The 20,412-nt window shown below is 57.8% G+C and overlaps 2 protein-coding genes across 2 annotated transcripts; one reads left to right on the top strand and one right to left on the bottom strand.

Moving 5' to 3' along the window:
- The first annotated feature begins 14,769 nt into the window (after window positions 1-14,769).
- On the top strand, window positions 14,770-16,387 carry LOC120684010 (zinc-finger homeodomain protein 8-like). The gene has a single exon (XM_039966091.1). The coding sequence runs from the start codon at window positions 15,016-15,018 to the stop codon at window positions 15,874-15,876; it is 861 nt and encodes a 286-aa protein (XP_039822025.1). The 5' UTR covers window positions 14,770-15,015; the 3' UTR covers window positions 15,877-16,387.
- Window positions 16,388-18,080: 1,693 nt separating this feature from the next.
- On the bottom strand, window positions 18,081-20,168 carry LOC120680837. The gene is made up of 2 exons (XM_039962405.1): window positions 18,813-20,168; window positions 18,081-18,731 (listed from the first exon to the last, which is right to left on the bottom strand). The coding sequence occupies exons 1-2, from the start codon at window positions 20,166-20,168 to the stop codon at window positions 18,354-18,356; spliced, it is 1,734 nt and encodes a 577-aa protein (XP_039818339.1). The 3' UTR covers window positions 18,081-18,353.
- Window positions 20,169-20,412: the final 244 nt, after the last annotated feature.

Below are 20,412 nucleotides of genomic sequence, written 5' to 3'. Positions count from 1 at the left end.
AGCAGACCCGCGGGGCTCATTCCTGACCAATCCCAGGCTTGGTACCAGGTCTAGGACTCTAGATGCGCAGGTCCAGGTAGCTCTGTGCTTGTTACAGAGTGGGGGAGTGCGTAGGCTTAGGGTCGGAACCAGGCTAAGGCGCTACGCAGGGCTCCGGACCACTCCAGGAAACAGTACGATCTTTCCGGACCTGGCTTCTTCGTCCTAGACCCTTCGCAGCAGTGGGTGAGGTCACTTTGCTGTGCTCGATCCTTTGAGATATAGTGCTGGACACGCCGTGTTGGACTTAGGAAGCCAGCTCTTGAGCTGGGTCGAGGTCCGGGCCCCCAATTACCTGGCTTCAGGTACTAGAGTACTCGTTACAGGGTGGTGGAGAGTGCAGGCTTTTGGGTACGGAACCAGCTAAGCGGCTACACTGTACTCCGAACCACCCCAGGAAACAAGTACCCGCTCCCCAGAGTAGGTCCCTAGGGGTCCGGACCCCTCTCCTGCAGCAAGAGGGTCCGGACCTGTACGGTAGTCCAGCAGCTCAATGCAGATCTTAGTTGCAGCAACAAGAGTAGAGGTCCCGCGGGGGTTAGAAAAAAGCGAAAATTACGAGAATCGAAATGCGTAATTTAACTTTGACACAAAGACAGAATTAGGAAAAAATCTTTCCTTTGCAATCTCGATGTACATGGCTTGCGCGATGGATGTCAGAGGCCGGGTTTATGAGGTCGGACCTCTACCGCTCTGAGCCGCGCGTTAGCCGCTAGTGCGATGGATGCCAGAGGTCGGGTTTACGAGGGTGGCCCTCAACCGCTCCGGGCCGCACGCTAACTCTATCTTATTACAAAGGAAAGGTTATTTCCCTGCTCTGCCTAGGTGTAAAACTTACGCAGATGCTCTATGTTCCACGGGTTGGGCAGCGGTACTCCGTCTTCTGTGGCGAGGCGAACACATCCGGGCCGGCATACCTCTGTAACCTTGAAAGGCCCCTCCCAGCTGGGGGAGAGTTTGTGGAGCCCCGCTCGGTTCAGGATCCGTCTGAGGACGAGGTCGCCAGCCCGGAGCTCCCTACTGTGCACGAACCGTTGACGGTAGCGCCGGAGCGCCTGGTTGTAGCGTGCATTTCGGATCGCTGCTCGCCACCTTCGCTCGTCAACGAAGTCCACGTCGTCGCACCGCAGCTGCTCCTGCATGGATTCGTCAAAAGGCCTGGACCCGTGGTGAGCCCAGGTGAATTTCTGGGGGAAGGCATGCTTCAGCCCCGTAGACCAGGAAGAACAGAGTCTCTCCGGTGGCTCGGCTGGGTGTGGTCCGGTTGCCCCATAGTACACATGGAAGCTCGTCAACCCATTTGGCACCATGCTTTTTCAAGCAGTTGTACGTGCGGGTCTTGAGTCCCCTGAGGATCTCTGCATTCGCTCTCTCAACCTGTCCATTGCTGCGGGGATGTGCCACGGACGCAAAGCATAGCTGGATGCCAATGTCCTCACAGTACTCTTGGAAAAGCCTGCTTTTGAATTGGGTCCCGTTGTCCGCGATGATGCGGTTTGGGACGCCAAATCTGCACACAATGGACCTGAGGAATGCGACTGCTGATTTCTTAGTAATATTCACCACAGGAGTAACCTCCGGCCACTTAGTGAACTTGTCGATGGCAACATAGAGGAACCGGTACCCGCCGACAGCCCGGGGGAAAGGCCCCAGGATATCCACACCCCACACAGCAAATGGCCATGAGGGCGGGATCATCTGTAGAGCTTGAGCTGGGGTGTGTATTTGCTTTGCATGGAACTGGCATGCTTTGCAGGACCTTACCAGCTCAGCCGCATCCTGGAGTGCTGTTGGCCAGTAGAAGCCGTGCCGAAAGGCCTTGCCAACAAGCGTGCGAGAGGAGGAATGACTTCCGCACTCGCCTCCATGGATCTCCGCAAGCAGTTCGCGGCCCTCTCCCTGGGAAATGCATCGCATGAGGACTCCGTTGGCGCCACGGCGGTAGAGATCCCCTTCTACCACCGCGTAGCGTTTAGCCAATCGGACTATGCGCTCAGCAGACACATCGTCATCAGGGAGGATGTTATCTTTCAGGTAGTCCCGGATCTCGGAGATCCATGCATCGGGAGCTCCCAAAGCAGATAGGGGTGGTTCTGTGAGGACAACAGGCTCCTCAACAGAACTCACAGCCCTAGTTGGGCACCATAGGTGGAATACTGCCGGGACCGCTAGCTTCGAGGTGCCAGCTTGATCCCCGTCACCCGGCTCGGCAGGCTGGGCGGTAGGTTTCAGCAGCCGTCTTTCAAAGACACCCTCAGGCACAGAAGCCCAGGTAGATGCTCTCGCAGAGAGATCATCTGCTGCTGAGTTGTGCTCGCGGGGAACGTGTTGTAGTTCCAAAGCGTCGAAGTCCTTCTCGAGCTTCCTCACGTGTATGAGGTATGCCGCGAGCTGGGGATTATTGCAGTTGCAATCCCCTCGGACCTGCTTAATGATTAGCTGGGAGTCCCCCTTCACCAGAAGCTGCCGGACCCCCAATGAGAGGGCTTGGGTCAGGCCGAAGATCAGAGCCTCGTATTCCGCCATGTTGTTGGTGGCCTTGAACTCAAGGTGCACCATGTACTTTAGCTGATCTTCGTTTGGGTCGATGAGGACCACACCAGCTCCGGCCCACTTCTCGCGGGCGGACCCATCAAAGAAGAGTGTCCAGTGAGGCTCGGTGAAGACTGGTGTCCTGATTTCCGGCTCCGGGGGTCCAACATTTATGGCCGGACCTCCAGGGTTGCTTGGGGAAGGAGTCCACTCCGCTATGAAATCAGCCAGGATCTGGCTTTTGACCGCATGGCGTGGCTGGAATTCCAGTTGGAACTCTGCCAGCTCTGCTGCCCACTTGGCGATATTGCCTGTGGCGTTGGAATTGTGTAGAATCGCTCTTAATGGGTAAGAGGTCACTACAACAACTCGGTGTGCTTGAAAGTAGTGGCGCAGTTTCCTGGACGCAATAAGTATTGCATAGATAAGCTTATGTGTCTCAAGATACCTGGCCTTTGCCTCGTGGAGGACTTCACTGACGTAGTAGACTGGCTTTTGGACGGTCCGGACCCTAGTTCCTGGGTCCGGTTCGCCCTTGTCCACCGCATCTGTCCCTTGGGCCCCCAGTGGTTCTGGGCTCCCAATGGGATGAGGCTCCTCCGGGCCTGCCTGTGCGGGGCCCGGACCTTCAAGCTGGGGTGAGGCTGACGGGCCCCCGTGTACGGGGTCCGGCTCACCATCCTTGGCCAAGAGGACCTTAGTGCTCCCCTGGCGGGTTTGCTCCATCCTTTCGGCGACCAGCACCATGCTGACCGCCTCCGCAGATGCAGCAAGATACAGAAACAACGGCTCACCGGGTTCTGGTGCCACCAATACTGGCAGCGAGGTGAGGTGCTGCTTCAGCTCCTGGAAGGCCTGTTCAGCCTCTTCGGTCCATGAAAATGGACCGGACCTCCTCAACAGCTTGAAGAAGGGAAGGGCCCTCTCAGCCAGCCTCGATATGAAGCGGCTAAGAGCAGCGAGAGATCCAGTAAGCTTCTGGACGTCCTTGATGCGGCCAGGAGGCCTCATTGCTTCGATCGCCTTGATCTTGGCTGGGTTTGCCTCGATGCCTCGATGCGAGACCAGGAAACCCAGCAGCTTCCCTGCTGAGACGCCGAAGATGCACTTCTCTGGGTTCAGCTTCGTGCGGGTGGCGCGAAGACGGTCGAAGACGAGGGACAGGTCCTCCACTAGTGTTGATCCTACCCTAGTCTTGACCACAATGTCATCGACATAAACCTCAACAATATCTCTAATTAGATTACAGAAGGTTTTGTTCATAGCTCGCACAAACGTGGGCAAGGCATTCCTTAGACCATACGGCATGACAATGTAGCAATAAAGCCCATCTACTGTTACAAAGGCAGTATGCTTCCTATCCTCTCTAGACATCTGAATCTGGTGGAAACCAGAGTATGCATCTAGGAAAGACAAAAGATCACACCCGGAGGTGGAGTCCACGATCTGATCGATACGCGGAAGAGGGTAGGGGTCTCTTGGACATGCCTTGTTGAGGCTGGTGTAGTCGATGCACATCCGGAGCTTCCCGTTGGCTTTTGGGACGACGACCGGATTGGCCAACCACTCGGGATGGTGGACCTCCTCGATGAAGCCAGCGTGTAGGAGCTTGTGGACTTCTTCGCGGATGAAGTTCTGCCGCTCCACAGACTGCTTCCGAGGTTTTTGGCGCACCGGCGTGGCGTCGGGGTAGATCCTCAGATTGTGCTCGATCACTTCCCTGGGGATCCCGGGCATCTGCGACGGTTCCCAGGCGAACACGTCGACATTTGCCCGGAGGAAAGCGATGAGCGCGTCTTCCTATTTCTCCTCCAGGTTCCCCGCGATGCGGGTGGTCCTGGTGGTGTCTGCCCCAATCTGTACCGACTTCACGGGAACTTGGTCCGGATCAGATGGTTGGACCTTGGGAGCCTTTGCAGGCGCCCTGGGTTGCGAGGTGGACGGATCCTCCTCGGAGCGTGCAGCCTCTGCCGCCAGAGTGTGCAGTCTCTCAACTGCAGCAACGGCAGCGGTGCGGTCGCCCTGCACGGTGAGGACTCCGGCAGGGGAAGGCATCTTCAAGACCAAATACCCATAGTGGGCAATGGCCATGAAGCGGTAGAGTGCCGGTCGGCCAATGATAGCGTTGAACGGGAGGTTCACCTCCGCAACATCGAACATGACGCTTTCTGTGCGGAAGTTCTCCTCGGTCCCGAACGTGACCGGCAATGTGATGCTCCCCAGGGGGAACACCGGATGTGGGCCCACTCCGGAGAATGGGCGAGAGGGAGTCAGCTTGGACTCTGGGATCTGCAGCTGCTTAAATGCTGCATAACTGATGACGTTGAGGCCAGCCCCACCGTCAATCAGCACGTGGTAGAGCCTCACGTTGGATATGACAGGAGCAGTGACCAAAGGTAGCACACCAGCTCCAGCCATATTCTCCGGGCAGTCGGATGGCCCGAAAGAGATGGTGGTGTTCATCCACCTCTGGTGCGGCGCCGCCCTCGGGACCCCCGGCTTCGCCGAAAGGACCTCCCGGCGAAGGGTCTTCACGTCCCGCCGGGAGACAAGCTCCCAGCTCCCGCCATACATCACGTACAGCTTCTTGCGGCGGTCGCCGTTGTCGGAATCGGAGTCGTCGTTGTGATAGACGCCCTTCAGCTCTCGAGCGGGGGATTGGTACCCCAGCTCCTTCTCCCCGGCTGCGGCCCTGCTGTCAGAGGCCTTCTCCTTGCCGGCCCGCTGGCGAGGAGGGGGTGAGTCATCCTTAGAGGACTGCTCCCGCCGCCCACTGACCCGTTTCGCGAGCTTTTGGATCTCGCGGCAGTCAGCAGCGCTGTGGCGAGCGGTGGGATGCACTGGGCATGAACCTCCGCTTCCACCTTGCGGGCGAGGGCGTTTGCCGTGTGTATTCTGGCCCCCAGCCGCTGCCGCCGCAGCCGGCGCCGCTGGTGGCGCTGCTGCTGCAACGACTGGTCCGCCAGAATGCGGCTCCCCACGACCCCGGTTCTTCTTCTTCTTCTTGCCACCGCCCTGAGCGGTAGCGCCGGAGCCACCAGCCTTGGTGTCTCCGTCTTGGGGAGCTGAGTGCCATGCACGGCCCTCGGCGGCCCTGGCACACTTGTCTGCCAGGGAGAAAAGCGTAGTGACGCTTTCCACCTCATGCGTCGCCAGCTTCTCGAGCATCTTCTCATCACGCACCCCCTGACGGAAAGCAGTAATAATAGATGCATCTGAGATACGAGGAATGGTACCCCGTACCTTAGTGAAGCGCGAGATGAAAGCCCGAAGCGTTTCCCCGGGTTTTTGCCTCACGGCGTGAAGGTGTGCCTCCACACCATGCTGCTGGTAGGCGCTGGCGAAGTTCGCTGTGAACCTTGCACAGAGCTCTTCCCAGGACTGGATCGTCCCAGGTGTGAGGTTCATGAGCCAGGTCCGGGCTGGCCCAGACAAGGCTACATGAAAGTAGCTTGCCATGACGGCGCCGTTGCCACCAGCTGCTGTGATGGCGGTAACGTACACCTGCAGGAATTCCGACGGGTTAGTAGTACCGTCGTACTTTTCCGGCAAGTGGGGGCGGAACTTGGGTGGCCACGCCACGGCGCGGAGGTGCTCCGCAAGCGCAGCACAGCCCACCCCGGCCACCGGTGCCCCTGGCTGAATCCGGGCGTTCACCGGAGGCCTGGGTGCCGCCGCGTCCAGATCGACATTGAGGTTGCGTCCCTCAATGTTGAGACGGCGCTCTCGCGCCCTCTCGACTGCGATGCGGGCATCCTCCCCCGCGCGCCGGCGGTTGAGCTCCGCCCGCAAGTCTTCTGTTCGTGCACCCCTCACGGTGGGGGAGCGCACAGATGCCGACGCACCGCCCTGACGCTGGTGGTAAGGTACCACCGCGTTGCCAGGCGGAGGTCGTTGCCCAGTCTTTGCAGAACTGGGGGAGGCCTGAGCCAGGTGGAGGAGACGGTCGACGTCGTCTCGCCACTGCCTCAGGGCGTCTGGCGAGGCTGCCTCAGCCGGAGGGTTGCGAAGCAACTCCCTAGCCGCGGCTAGAGCTCCGCCGCTCGCAGTCTGTGAGGGGGCCCTTGATGGGCGCCCTGACTCTTGCCGGCGGGCGGCTCGCGCCGCCGCCAACGGTGGCTGCTCCACAGGCACGGTTGCCCCTGGAGTAGGAACGCGAGGGGCGTGTGGCGTGGAGGACGCCACCCCCTCCGTCATCTCCACGTCGTCCACACGAACCATGGGGACGAAGAGGATGATGAAATGCGACCAGCTAGCTCCCCTACCTGGCGCGCCAAATGTTGTGGTGTTGCAAACCACGGCCGGGTGGCGGAAGGCACCCGCCCTAGCCCAGAGGGTGTGTACTCAGGGGGTAGCTAGTCTTAGATCGATCTCCCTCCAGAACACAAGAAACACAGCAGGATTTAGAGTGGTTCGGGCCGCCGGAGCGTAATACCCTACATCCACTGTGTGTTGTATTGCCTTCCCACAAGCGTGAGGAGGTGCGGGAGCTTGAGTCTGTATCGATCTGTCCTGTGCACAGCGAGCGCCTCCCTTTTATATCTCAAGGGGGCGCGTACACAGCCGTTGGATCCCCGACAGGTGGGTCCAACGATGTAGTATAACCTAATGCACTGTTCTTGCATTATGGCGTCGCAGGCAAAGGAGATCTTTCTCTTGGATTCCCTCGCCTGCTCCCGGAGCCCTTCGTCCATCATGTCCTAGCGTCGTCTTGTCAGGTCAGGCCCGTCGCAGCTAGTGACACCGCCCGTCACATTGCTTAAGCGGGCGGTGTAGCTTGCGGCGTAGGCGGCATGATGGAAAAGTGCCGTGCTGTCGTATCCGTTTAATGCCACAGGCGGGCTCTGCGCGGGCGCGGCTCAGGCGGCTGCACTGTGCTCCTTGGTAATACGCGGCGCGCAGCGGGGCCTGACAAAAGGCTGTCTTGTGTACCACGGCGGCAGAGCACGCCTTGTCTATCGCATTAAATGCGGTAGGTGGGCGAGTCTTCCTCCGGAAGGCTCGCGCACGATCCCGCGCCTCCGGGACACGTGGCGGCTTCGGACCCCTACACGGTGAGGGGAGTCCGGACGGGCGTAGGAGGTCCCGGACCCCTCTGGGGGTCCGAGGCTTCGGCGGTCAGCTTGGAGCTTCCCTTCCATGGAGACACGTGGCGCCACCGGACCCATCCTCAGGCGGGGAACGGTCCGGGGCCGTTGGCCTGGTGAGGGAAAAGCCTGGCCTGTGGGGCCTGGCTACTCCGTCTCTCCCGCGCGGCTACGGATAACTACGCGGGTCCTGCTTTGCTGCAGTAAGAGTGGGTATCCCTGTTGCAGGGTACCGACAAACGGCGATTCTTCAAATGGAACATAACAAAGCACCGGGTCCGGATGGTTTCCCAGCTGAGTTCTACCAAGCTTTTTGGGAAATAATTAAAGACGACCTCATGGCTTTGTTTCAAGACTTCCATGAAGGAATCCTTCCTCTTTTCAGCCTTAATTTTGGGATTATAACACTCCTTTCTAAAAAGACTGAGGTCGTACAAATTCAACAGTATAGGCCGATCTGCTTGTTAAATGTGAGTTTTAAAATCTTTACGAAGGTAGCTGTCAACAGATTGATGAGTTGTGGCAGATAAAATAATTCGCCCAACTCAATCTGCTTTCATGCCAAGAAGACACATTTTTGAGGGAGTGGTGGTCCTTCATGAAACACTACACAAACTCCAACGAAAAAAATTTAATGGAGTTATCCTAAAACTTGACTTCGAAAAGGCATATGATAAAGTCAAGTGGAATTTTCTCCAGCAAACCCTACGGATGAAAGGCTTTCCAGAACTTTGTTGTTCCTGGATTGAAGCTTTTGTAACAAAGGGAAGTGTGGCGATCAAAGTCAATTGTGACGTCGGCAAATACTTCCAAATGAAAAAGGACTTGAGACAAGGAGATTCATTGTCACCATTGCTTTTCAACTTGGTTGCCGATATATTGGCAATTTTGATTGAAAGGGCAAAACAAGATGGACAGATCTTAGGCCTTGCCCCACATCTAGTGGATGGTGGCATATCTATTCTACAATATGCAGATGATACAATCATTATTATGGAGCATAACTTTGAGCAGGCCAAAAATATGAAGCTGTTGTTGACTATGTTTGAGCAGCTTTCCGGACTCAAGATTAATTTTCATAAAAGTGAATTATTCTGCTTTAGTGCGGCGAAAGGGGGGCAACAAGATTACATGAACATATTTGGATGTAATGTTGGAGAGGCCCTCTTCACATATTTGGGAATCCCCCTGCACTATAAACGAATCAGTAACAAAAAAAATGGAAAGTTATTGAGGATAGATTTGAAAGGAAGCTAAGCACGTGGAAAAGTCCTTAGCAATCTTTCAGTCTATATGCTTTCCTTCTTTGAGATTCCAAAAGAAGTTCTAAAGAAGTTAAATCACTTTAGATCAAGATTTTTCTGGTAAGGGGATGGACACAAAAGAAAATATAGACTAACAAAGTGGAGCATAATGTGTCCACCTAAGGAGCAAGGTGGCTTGGGAGTTATGGATTTAGAAATCCAAAACAAATGTCTTCTCAGTAAATGGCTTTTCAAGCTTATTGTCGGTACGCCAGGACTGGGGTACCCCTCTTGCTGTATCTAGGCAAAAGCCTCGTAGTTATCCTTAACTATGCCCTGACGGCCGAGCAGCCGGACCCCTGTGGTCCTGAGCCCTGCTCTCCCGACAGGACGGCCCCGGACCCGCTCCCCGCTTGGGGAGGGTCCGGTGACGCCACGTAACCCGGAGGAGGTAGCCCTCAGCCAAAACGGCTGGGCCCCCCGGACCTCCCAGGGAGTCCCGGACCCCTGCCGGCTCCGGACCCCTGCCGGCTCCGGACCCCATATGCTATCCGGACCCCTCAGCAGGGAGGGAACAGACACCCCGTCTAGGGGGGGTTCGGAGCCGCCACGTGTCCACAGGTGCAGGTACGCACGCGGCTGTCAAGCTTCCTCCGGAAGACTTGCCCACCTACCGCATTCAATGCGGGTGGTTCAGAAGTGCTCTGCCGCAGCAGAGCCCGAGGAGACTTTTGCCAGGCTGTACTGTTGGTCGCGCGTTACCAAGGTGCACAGTACAGCCGCTGGCGCCACTTACGCCACGCGCGTCAGTCTGCTACGCCAGTTAGACACGACAACTCGGCAACGGAGTATCATAACGGCTACGCGGTAGACCCAACAGTTTACGCCGCAACCTACACTGCCTCAACGGGCGTCTCACCAATGGGAAAGGAGAATACTCCCTCGGTCAGAGAGTCTATAGAACGGAGAAGCGTATCCGGCAAGAGATTCTCCATCACTGTAGCACCATTAGTTTAGTATACATCCTTGGTGGGCCCACCTGTCGGGGGCCAACGCCTGTGTACGCGTCCTCCTTGCTCTATAAAAGGGAGACGCCCGTTAGAGAAGGACTCAGGTCCAAGAGGGGACTGGGAGCTAGAGGATAAACTCATCCACAGATCCAAGAGCAATACAAGCCTCAGTGGACGTAGGGTATTACGCTCCGGCGGCCCGAACCACTCTAAATCCCCGTGTGTTCTTGTGTTCGGGCTCCTGGGTTAGATCTGAAGAATAGCTTGCACCTCCACGGGTATCCACCCTCCGGGGTTAGGCGGGTGCACTACGCCACCCGGCTGTGGCCCTCCTTCTAGAGCCGCGACACTTATTAATGAGGAGGGCATTTGGCAACAGCTGCTCCGAAACAAGTATCTCGCCATCAAAACAATTACTCAAGTGGAGAAAAAACCTGGGGATTCCCAGTTTTGGTCAGGGCTAATGAAGGTCAAAAATGATTTTTTACGTTGGGTTTCTTTCAAGGTTCATAATGGCGAACAAGTAAGATTCTGGGATGATGCCTGGTTGGGGCACACCTCCTTTAGAGAGCGCTTTCGCAGACTTTATAACTTAGTTCGCCGAAAACATGACACCGTGCAACAAGTCATAAGTTCCATCTCTCTCAACGGATCTTTCCGAAGAAATTTGATTGGGCGGAATCTGGATGACTGGCAGGAGCTTGTTTATCTAACTTCCAATGTGCAGATTACAGATAGCCCCGATCGTTGCATTTGGTCTCTCCACAAAAGTGGACAGTTTTCGGTCCACTCCATGTATGCTGCTCTCATGGATGAAATAAGTCTGCCGATAAATAAACCCCTATGAAAACTAAAAATCCCTCTTCAAGTAAAGGTGTTCATTTGGCTGTTGCACCGAGGGCTTATTCTAACAAAAGATAACTTGGCTAAACGCAATTGGAATGGAAGTAAGCAATGTTGTTATTGTTCAGCTGAAGAAACCATTGCTCATCTTTTCTTTGATTGTCATCTAGCTAGGTTAGTTTGGAGAATAATTCACACAACTTTTGGCATTCATAGACCTAGAAGTATTACGCACATGTTCGGATCTTGGTTATTTGGAACTATAGGAAAACATAAAAATATGCTTTACACAGGGGTTAGTGCTTTATGTTGGGTCTTCTGGCTTTGCAGAAATGATATTGTATTTCATTATGTTAAAAAGCAAACTGGTTTGCAGATACTTTTCAGGGCCACACATTTGATAAGGACGTGGGCGATATTTCACAAGGAGGAGGATCGGGACACCATCGTAGCAGTGTGTCGGGCATTGGAATCAACCGCTATAGAGATCTTCGCGAGGCACGGGTGGCAGTTTAGAAATAGTATTTGCTTTTAAAATTATTTCCCTTTTTTGTTTGGATCTGGTGGTATTCACTTTGTAATAATGGCTAGATATATCTTAGCTATATAGAGTTCGGGATAAGACTATTCCATTATTAGAAAAAGATGGTAGAAAGAAACAGATGAGCAAATCACTTGTACTCTTCTACGTACAAAATCAGCCGAATCGAAAATATCAAAGCCGAAAGTGCGTTGATGAACTGTAAATTTTCTTGATGGGTGTGTTTAGATCCCACAAAATCTCCGCAACATCCAAATTTTCCATCACATCAAAATCACATCAAAACATTAAATATAGCAAATAACTCATGTATGTAGTATTAAATGTAGGTAAATAAAAAAACTAATTGCATAATTTTTGATGTACGTTGCGAGACGAATCTTTTGAGCCTAGTTAGATAATAGTAGGACAATATTTACCACAAACAAACGAAAATTGCTACAATAAAACTGAAGTTTGCGCACAGATGATGGCCGTCCCAAGTTCCAAAACATGCGCAGCTTAAAGTTGCTACGCCGCCGCTGCAGCTGCTAGGGCAGTTGCGTGCGGAAAGGAAGGGAGGAGGCCAGGTAGGGCCGGGGGGCGCGCGCGCAGGGGTAAAGGAAAGGCTCATGGGCCATGGCGGTGTTTGATTTATACAGTGATTTTACTGTTCGAAAAGAAAATCTCGTATGTATGAAATATTAAATAAAATTTATTTGTAAATTTTTTTAAGAGATGAGTGTAATTTTTCGAGACGAATTTAATGACGATAATTTAATCATTTGCTACAGTAATTATTCTTTAATCACGCGGCCAAAGATCTTATTAGATTCGTCTCGTGATTTACACGAAGATTATGAAGATGATTTTATAATTAAATTTTATTTAATACTCTAAATTAGAATTCAAAAAATTTTCGAAAAAACTTTTACACTGCCAACCAACACACGGCCTCCTCTGTCCGTCAGTGTTGGAAGCCCGCTCACGCAGAGGCAGGCACGGAAGGCGCGGCGCGGCCGGCAGGGGCGAGGCGGAATGATGCCGGCGGCAGCTTTTTGATCGCAGGAGCGAACAAAACCGAGAGCGCCCTCGGACACGACGGGAGCCGAGGGACGAGACGGGACGACGCCGGCTAGCTAGAGAAGACAGAAGAGGCCTGCTGCTGCAGTGCTGCCTGCCCGGTCTCCATCCGGGCTGTCCGGCGATCTGACCGGCGTGGTCCGCGTGCCGCGGGGGCGCAGACCGCAGCAGCCAGCAGCCCCTCTCCATTGCCACCCCCACCCGCTACCTCCGGAGGCCGGAACGTGGTGACACTGACAGCGCTGCCCGGCTCTGTATTGGCTTTTTTTGGATCGCATTAGAATTCTAGTGCCCATATTTCTCGAAAAAAAAAAATTCACATGTATGATATACTAAATGAAGTCTATTTGTAAAAATTTTTCAAGGATGGGTATAACTTTTCGCGACGAATCTAATGATGGTAATTAAATGATGATTTGTTACAGTGATACTACAGTAACTATCCTCTGATCGTGTGGTCAGAGTCCTCGTTAGATTATTCAGGGTTACTAGCGCGAGAGTTCTGAAGTTGGTTTTATAAATCGGCTTTGTTTGATACCGTAATTAGCGATCAAAATATCACTATTCCTAGCACGTGGAGACACAAAACAAAGCCATTGCCACCCGCGATCCTCTTTCACCGTGTTCGGCTGGTGTTCAGCCCTCCAGCCCTACAGTATTTCTCTCTCACACCACTCCAGCTGCAGCCTCCAACCACCAACCAGATAATAGTATTTTTCTTTCACAACACTCCAACTCCAACCTGCAGTGTTTGCCGTCCCTACCCTGTTTGTCTGTGTTTCGATTTCCAGCCGGTTGCGAATGGCCTAGCCCGTGAACCGGACACACGAAGACATGTATGGTGACACTGTAGCAACGCTGTCGCCATGCAGGCAGCGGAACAGGTTTTTTTTCTTGAATAATCAGGCAGCGGGACAGTGAGGAGGAAAGGAAACAGAGAACGGGGGTGTGTTTAGATAAAAAAACCCTCGACCATCCAAACTTTCCATCACATTAAAATCACATCAAAATATTAAAATAGCAAATAACTCATGCATGGAGTATTAAATGTAGGTAAATAAAAAAATTAATTGCATAGTTTTGATGTGCATTGCGAGACAATCTTTTGAGCCTAGTTAGGTCATAGTAGAACAATATTTATCACAAACAAACAAAAAATACTACAGTGCCCTGCAATGTCCCATGTGACTTTTGGGATCCCCGCTCCCCTCCATCAAAACACAGCCCGGGAGGGGCGGCGGCGCATGAGGCGAGCTGCCATCAATTGCCGGCCCGAACCAATTCCATCAACCGCCGCTGCCGCTGACGGCTGCCAGCCTGCCACTGCCACCACCACCACCCACACGCGCGCACCGTCGTCCCTCCGCTCCTCCCCTCGTGGGTGAGGCTGAGGTGAGTCACCACCCCCCGCGAACGGCAAACGTCCGTGCGGGGGTACTACGCCTCGCATTTGCTCCCACCACCTGCCTGCCCACCCGCCTGCCTACTCGCAACCGACGGCCTCTGGTCTCTGCCCGGCGGCGTCAGCATCCGATCCCTCCCACGACTCGACAAGGCTCTCCAGCGTCTAGCCTCCCTAGAGCCCTATCCATCCGCGCCTCTCGAATCGACGACCGGGGCGACGCGACACCGCCATGCGCGCGCTGTGCCGAGAGCACGGGCCATGGCACGGGGGGGGGGGGGGGGGGGGGTGCGCAGCTAGCCTTTATTGCGCCCAGCTAAGCTAGCGGCCTGGCTCGTCCTTTCCCCCGTCGTTTCCTTCCCGCAAACTATGATCAATGCAGGGGTAAGTAAGCGTCCGTGTGATCGCCATGAATGAACGGGCAGGGAGCATCGCCGATCGCCGGGACGTCATCCCGAGCGAGGGCGGCGGCAACGCCGTGCCGTCACGCGCCACGGGTGGCCCGGCGACGCGCCATTGATTGCCCGGCCGGCTTCCTGCCGATCACGAGTCCGTTACACACCGCTTGGCGTTACGGTATCGCAACAACTTTGCCTGGCAGCGGATCATGCTGAGCTGCTGACCGAGAGAGAGAGAGAGCACGGCGCAGAGGATCCGGAGGCCGCCGGGCAGTTAGCCCGTACCGCCTCGCCGCCCACGTCTCGCCCCGTCCGGTCGCATCAGGTCCGTCCGTCCGTCCGGGCAGTCCCGCCCCGCCCTCTCGTCACCTGAGGCCGCGCCACCGCCGCCGAACGTGGCGGCCCCCCGCGGTGAAACCTCCAGTCCAGACCCGAGCACGGACGTCGTCGTCGTCACTGTTACAACCGCGCCGCCCAGACCCAGTGCCGGCTCGACACGTTCCCGCCCGCTCCCCTTCCGTCCCCGAACCGTGGCACCGGATCACGTGGCGGGCGCAGGCCCGGGATCAGCGGCGCCCGGCCGCCACGTGGCGCGCCGCCGACGCCTAATGCTGGGGTTAAGGCTAGCGGCCGGACTCGTGCCGTGCACGGGGGCCGGGCGTGCCGCGGCGCCGCGCGCGGATAAAATGCCGCGCTCCGGCCCTGCCGAGACGGTCGCCGCTGCTGCGAAAGCGATAGCCAGGTAGAGAGCTGGGCGCCGGTCGGGAGGGGGGAGACGCGGCACGCGCGCGCGCGAGCGAGCGAGGCCACCACCGTCCACCGCAGTGGGGATCGTTGGTCGGTCGGGCGGAAGGGACATGATGGACCAGCTGAGCCTGGTGCCCTACGAGGGGGCCGGCGGCGGCGGCGACGGCAAGTACAAGGAGTGCATGCGCAACCACGCGGCGGCCATGGGCGGGCAGGCGTTCGACGGCTGCGGCGAGTACATGCCGTCGTCGCCGGACGCGCTCAAGTGCGCGGCCTGCGGGTGCCACCGCAGCTTCCACCGCCGCGCCGCGGGCTCCTCCTCCCCCTCGTGCGGCGCCGCGGCGCCCGTCTTCTTCCGCCCGCCGCCGCAGCACTACCACCACCAGGCCGCGCTGCAGGCGTTCCTCCCCTCGGTGCCGGCGGCCGCGGCGCCGCACCTCGCGCTGCCGTACCACGCCGTGCCCAACGCCGCCGCCGCCGCCGCTGCGGCACCGTGGCTCGCGCGGTCCGGGTCCGAGACGCCCCCGCGGGCCGACGACTTCGGCGTCGCGGCCGGCACCGGCACCGGCAGCGGCAGCGGCAGCGGCAGCGGCAGCGGCGGGTTCGGGCGGAAGCGGTTCCGCACCAAGTTCACCCCGGAGCAGAAGGAGCGGATGCGCGAGTTCGCGGAGAAGCAGGGGTGGCGCATCCAGCGGAACGACGACGGCGCCCTGGAGCGCTTCTGCGACGAGATCGGCGTGAAGCGGCAGGTGCTCAAGGTGTGGATGCACAACCACAAGAACCAGCTCGCCTCCACCTCCCCCGCCGCCGCCGCCGCCGAGGGCATCGGCATCAACCCCGCCGCCCCCGGCATGGGAACCGGCGCCGGCTCCGGCGCTGGCGTCTCCGGTGACGGCCACGACGACGACACCGACGGCTCCCCGCCCCACGCCGCCGTCTCCTCCCCCTCCCCGTCCCCCATCAGCGTCTAGGCCAGCCGCAGCCGCCGATCGAGGGCGCTCTCCCACTAATGAGCCCCGCCCGCTTAATCCCCCTAGGGTTTAGCGACTAATTAGCTCTAGCTCTAGGTAACTGTCGGCCAGTCAGTGAGTACTTACTCAGTAGCTGCTCCAGCTTTGCTCCCACCCCTCCCTCGCGCTCATGTTAACCTCCCCTCGCTGCCCCCCGTGACGCGGCCGCTCCGTACGTCCGTGCAGCCGCTTGATTGGAGTATTCTAGTTCTAGACCCTGCTGCTACACCGCACTGTCTCCTAATCGTACCCATCATCAGTGACTAATGATTCGAGTAATGCTAAATCCTCCTGAAATGCTTCGGAGTCGGTGCGTGGAAATCTCCTTTGGAAGGATCTGGGATTTCTTTTTTGGCTTGATTTGGTCGCGTCATTTTCTTGGTACGACAAGTAATCGCGTTGTTCGTCTGGTTTTGTCTCTGCAACTGTCGCTGCGAGGAAAAGAAGCCTGATATTTTTTTTTTGACGAAAAGAAGTCTGATATTTTGGCGCTCTTTAGTTTTCAATTTTTTTTTCTACAGTATTTGTCGCATCGAATTTTTAGAAACATGAAGTATTAAATATAATTAAAAGAAATAACTAATTATATAGTTTGACTGATTTCCACGAGATGAATCTAAATTTATGATTGGATATTAATTATTAAATAACAACAAAACGTGCTACAGTATTCAAATCCAAATTTTTTCACCAACTAAACACCCCCTTCTTGCATTTGCACCCTGCGCCGCGGCCGCCGGCGGTGCGGCGCAACTTGCTGGCGGTGGTGGAGCCGGTGCCTCGCCACGCCCTCCCTGCCTGCCGGTGCCTGAGCCGGGCCCTGGTGTGGTCGGTGTGGCGGACTGGCTGTGCTCGTGCCGTGCCGCCGCGGGGCCGGCCGCGGCTTTCTCTGCCGGTGTGGGGGCGCCGGCCGGAGACTCGTCGCGGCGCGTCCCTCGCGAGTTGTCCTGTCGGGGGCGCGTCTGTGTCGACGCCCGGCCGCGGCCGATGGGTACACGGCGTAGCGTAGGGTAGGGGGTGATGATGCGCGGCTGCTAGGCCGGCCGGCGCCGCTGCGGGGGCCGTTCGGTGCGGGGCAGGATCCGACACGGATCGCTCCGTCCCGTTCTGTCGCAGCGGCCCTACAGCCCTGGGACGGACGTCGCAGCTCGCGTTGCGACGAGGCGCCCGTGTTGGCGTGGTAGGAGACCGCTCGCTCTTGCGCAAGGATTCGGTGGTGGCTGTGATCTGGGTTTTCCCCCAGGCTTCGGCGAGCTACCGGAGAGCTGATCCTGATTCCTGACGATAGCCTCAAGCGCATCGATCAGTTAGCACTGCACTTGGCCCTCCGTCCCTCCCCGGCTCGCCGCGGGCCAGAGCAGTCGGCCGGCCAGGCCTCGGCCGCGGCACGGCAGGCAGGCAGAACTGGCGCCTGCGCCCGTGCGCCGCCGGGACAGGCGTGGCCCGCCGCCGATATGGGCTCATGGTGAAGCCACGAGGGGAGGGGGGGCTGGACGGCTGGTGGTTTCACGCCGAAACGGGAGGGGGGACCAGACGGCACGAGGGCGTGGGCCCGAGCTTCCGTTCTTCCGGCGCCAGGCACCAGCCGGTCGCGCCGGCGCACGTGCCTGTGGCAGGCCGATCGCGTGTTTTTTTTTGATAGGCCGATCGCGTGGTTACCTGAGCAGGTCTGGTGAACTATCTATGCAAATTATCCATGCCTTGCAGTTGCAGCCCACCACTCGCTCCAGGCACTTGCAGCCCACCACCTACCAAATTGCCACACAACTTCGTGCCGAAGCCCAGAAATCAGGCTTCCGTTTTTTTCAAGGACGAGGGAGGGAGCTGTTTTTGTTTCTGGACCGTGGAAACAGTAAGCGACACCAGGCTTCAACAATTGACCGGAGGCCCGGTTCGTCATGGGCTTATGGCTTCGCTTGGCTGCTTGGGCACACCACCAGCGCTCTCAACCTTCCGACCTGCGAGTGCACAGAGCTGTCTTCTAAAAATTGAAGTCAAGAACTCTTTGAATCCAAAAAAAAATGAAGTCAAAAACTCGAGAAAGCTCAAAATAAAAAATCGTAGCTACGAATTGTAGCAGGGCCTGTGCTGGCTGCCGAGCAAGAACATAAGAATTTTCAGTAAACAGCGTCGCCACTCTCCAGTCACCGTTGCAGACATGAAACTTGACCTGAAAACTTAGAAGATTTGTATCTTACACCCTTGCTTCTAGTGCTACGAGCTACACCTAAGCACAAGATACAACTGGCACTTGCATTACCACTGGACTACAACTGCCGTTCAAGTTAACACCGGCATGTAAGCACGCATCAACACAACCCTAAGAGAACTACTGAACAAACACGCGTGTGGGATCCACAGGATGACTCGACTGACGCCGAATACCACCACACACGACACCATGAAGCGGGAGCATCAGGAGGAAGCTGAGCCGAGCCTTAGCAGGCGGTGCCCGCCGGGAGGCGGCGCGCCAGGTGCACGAGGTGCCAGGTGAGGGACATGAGGGACAGCACGTTGCACAGGGACGAGTAGCCGTTGAGCTGCTTCAGCATCCTGCTCAGCCGCACCACCCGGCTCTTGGACATCTCCGGGTCGCCGCCCGCCGCCTTCGCCTTCGCCGCCGCGCCGTCGGCGGGGGTGGAGGCACGCGCCGCTGCCGCTGCCGCGGGCGCGGCCGCGGCTGCCGCCTCCGCGCGGGCCGCCCTGTCGGCGTTGGTCGCCACCGTGGACCCGGTGACCGTCGGCGGGTCGGCGATGTCCGCCACGTCGCGCCCCCGGCCTTCTTCCTTCTCCACCTTCATCCTCTCGAACATCACCTGTTCATGCACGCGAGATTTTTTTTTAAGAAACTGTGCAAGAACATTGGAATCATACGTGTACACAAGCAGATTGGTTACCTTGGTGGCCTTCGGCTCGAGGAGCAGCATGTTGGCGAGGACTAGCGCCAGCGCGGCGAGGAGGTTGAGGCTCTGCGCGCGCGCGGCGGCGGAGTTCCGCTCGCGGCCCAGCAGGTGCGCCGCGAGCGCCAGCCCGACGCCGTACGCCATGGCGCGGAAGTACACCGGGTACAGCTTGCTCTGCAGCATGCCTAGCTGCTGCCGCGGCAGCGCCGCCGCGAGCACGTAGCTGGACACGAACGTCACCCACACGCAGGTGCCATAGGCGGTGGCGAAGCCCAGGAGGTGCATCACCGCCGTCGCGGTGCGCGCGGCCTCCCGGGGCCCGCCGAGCACGTACGCGGCGGCGTCGGACGCCACGTCGCGGGCGCGCCGCGCGATGTCCGTCAGGTTGCTCCGCACCTCGCCGGCCTTCGCCTTCACGGCCGCCTCGGCCTCCGCGGCCGTGTCCGCCGCGCGCTCCGCGGCGTCCTCCGCGTACTCCTCGGCTCGCTCGGCGATGTCGGAGACCCTGTCTTTGGCGCCCCGGACGGTCTCCTTGGCGCTGTCCTTGGCGTGCCTGGCCGCCTCGGACACCCGATCTTTCGCGCTCTTGGCGGCTTCGGCGGTGCCGTGCTGGTCGTCGGACGCCTTCTCCTTGGCCTTGCCGGCCGCCTCGGTGACCTTGTCCTTGGCGCTCCTCGCGGTCTCCTTCCCTTGCTGCGCCGCGTCGGACGCCTTGTCCTTGGCGCCCTTGAGCGTCTCCTTCCCTTGCTGCGCCGCGTCGAAGGCCTTGTCCTTTGCGCCCTTCACGGCGTCCTTCCCTTTCTGCGTGACCTCGAACGCCTTGCTCTCGGCGCTTTCCTTGGCGTCCGACGCCGTCTCCGCGGCGCCCCTCGCCGCGTCCTCCGCGCCACGCTCGGCGCGCGACGCCGCGTCCTTGGCTGCCTCCTCGACGCTCCTGCCCGCGACGCAGAGCCTGTCCTTGCACCGCTTGATCGCGCCGAGGACGCCGCCCTTGGCGCCCTCCTTGGCGTCGTTCAGCCGCTCCTTGCCCTCCTCCGCGGCGCCGGCCACCCTGCCGGCCGCGTGGGAGACCACGCCCTTCGCTCCATCGAAGACCCCGCCGACGCCCTCGCCCTCGACGCCGTCGAGGGCGTCCGGGGGCAGGACGCGCGTCTCCTTGACCTTGACGGTGCCGCCGTCCTCGCCCGAGAGCGGGACCTCGCGCTCGTACTCGACGATGACCACGCGGCGCCCCTCCCGGACGACGTGGTCGCCGTGCGGCTGGGCCGCCGGGGGCGCCGGCGCCGGCGACCAGACCCCCGCGGCGGCCAGCGTCGAGAGCACGAGCCCGATGGCCACGACGTTCATCATGGCGGCGACGAATCCGTGTCGCATCGGGTGAGCACGCATCGGCTTGGGTTGTATTGTACCAAGTGATCGAGCTAAGCTTTGCTAGTGGCGGTGTAGCCTCTTTACTGTGCTCCGCCGTGCCAAAAGAGCTTAAATTCGCGGCCGGCGATGGTCGTAGAAGCTCCCAAAGGAGAAGCCGAGGTGTGCGCTTTTGACACGTGGGTGGGCGGCGACGCGTGCGGCGGCACGTATGGCGCGGCCGCAG

Source organism: Panicum virgatum, chromosome 7N (assembly GCF_016808335.1).
Source record: "Panicum virgatum strain AP13 chromosome 7N, P.virgatum_v5, whole genome shotgun sequence".
Taxonomy (NCBI): Eukaryota; Viridiplantae; Streptophyta; class Magnoliopsida; order Poales; family Poaceae; genus Panicum; species Panicum virgatum.
The sequence above is the reverse complement of the archived record's forward strand: the minus strand, read 5'-3'. Positions and strand labels throughout refer to the sequence as shown.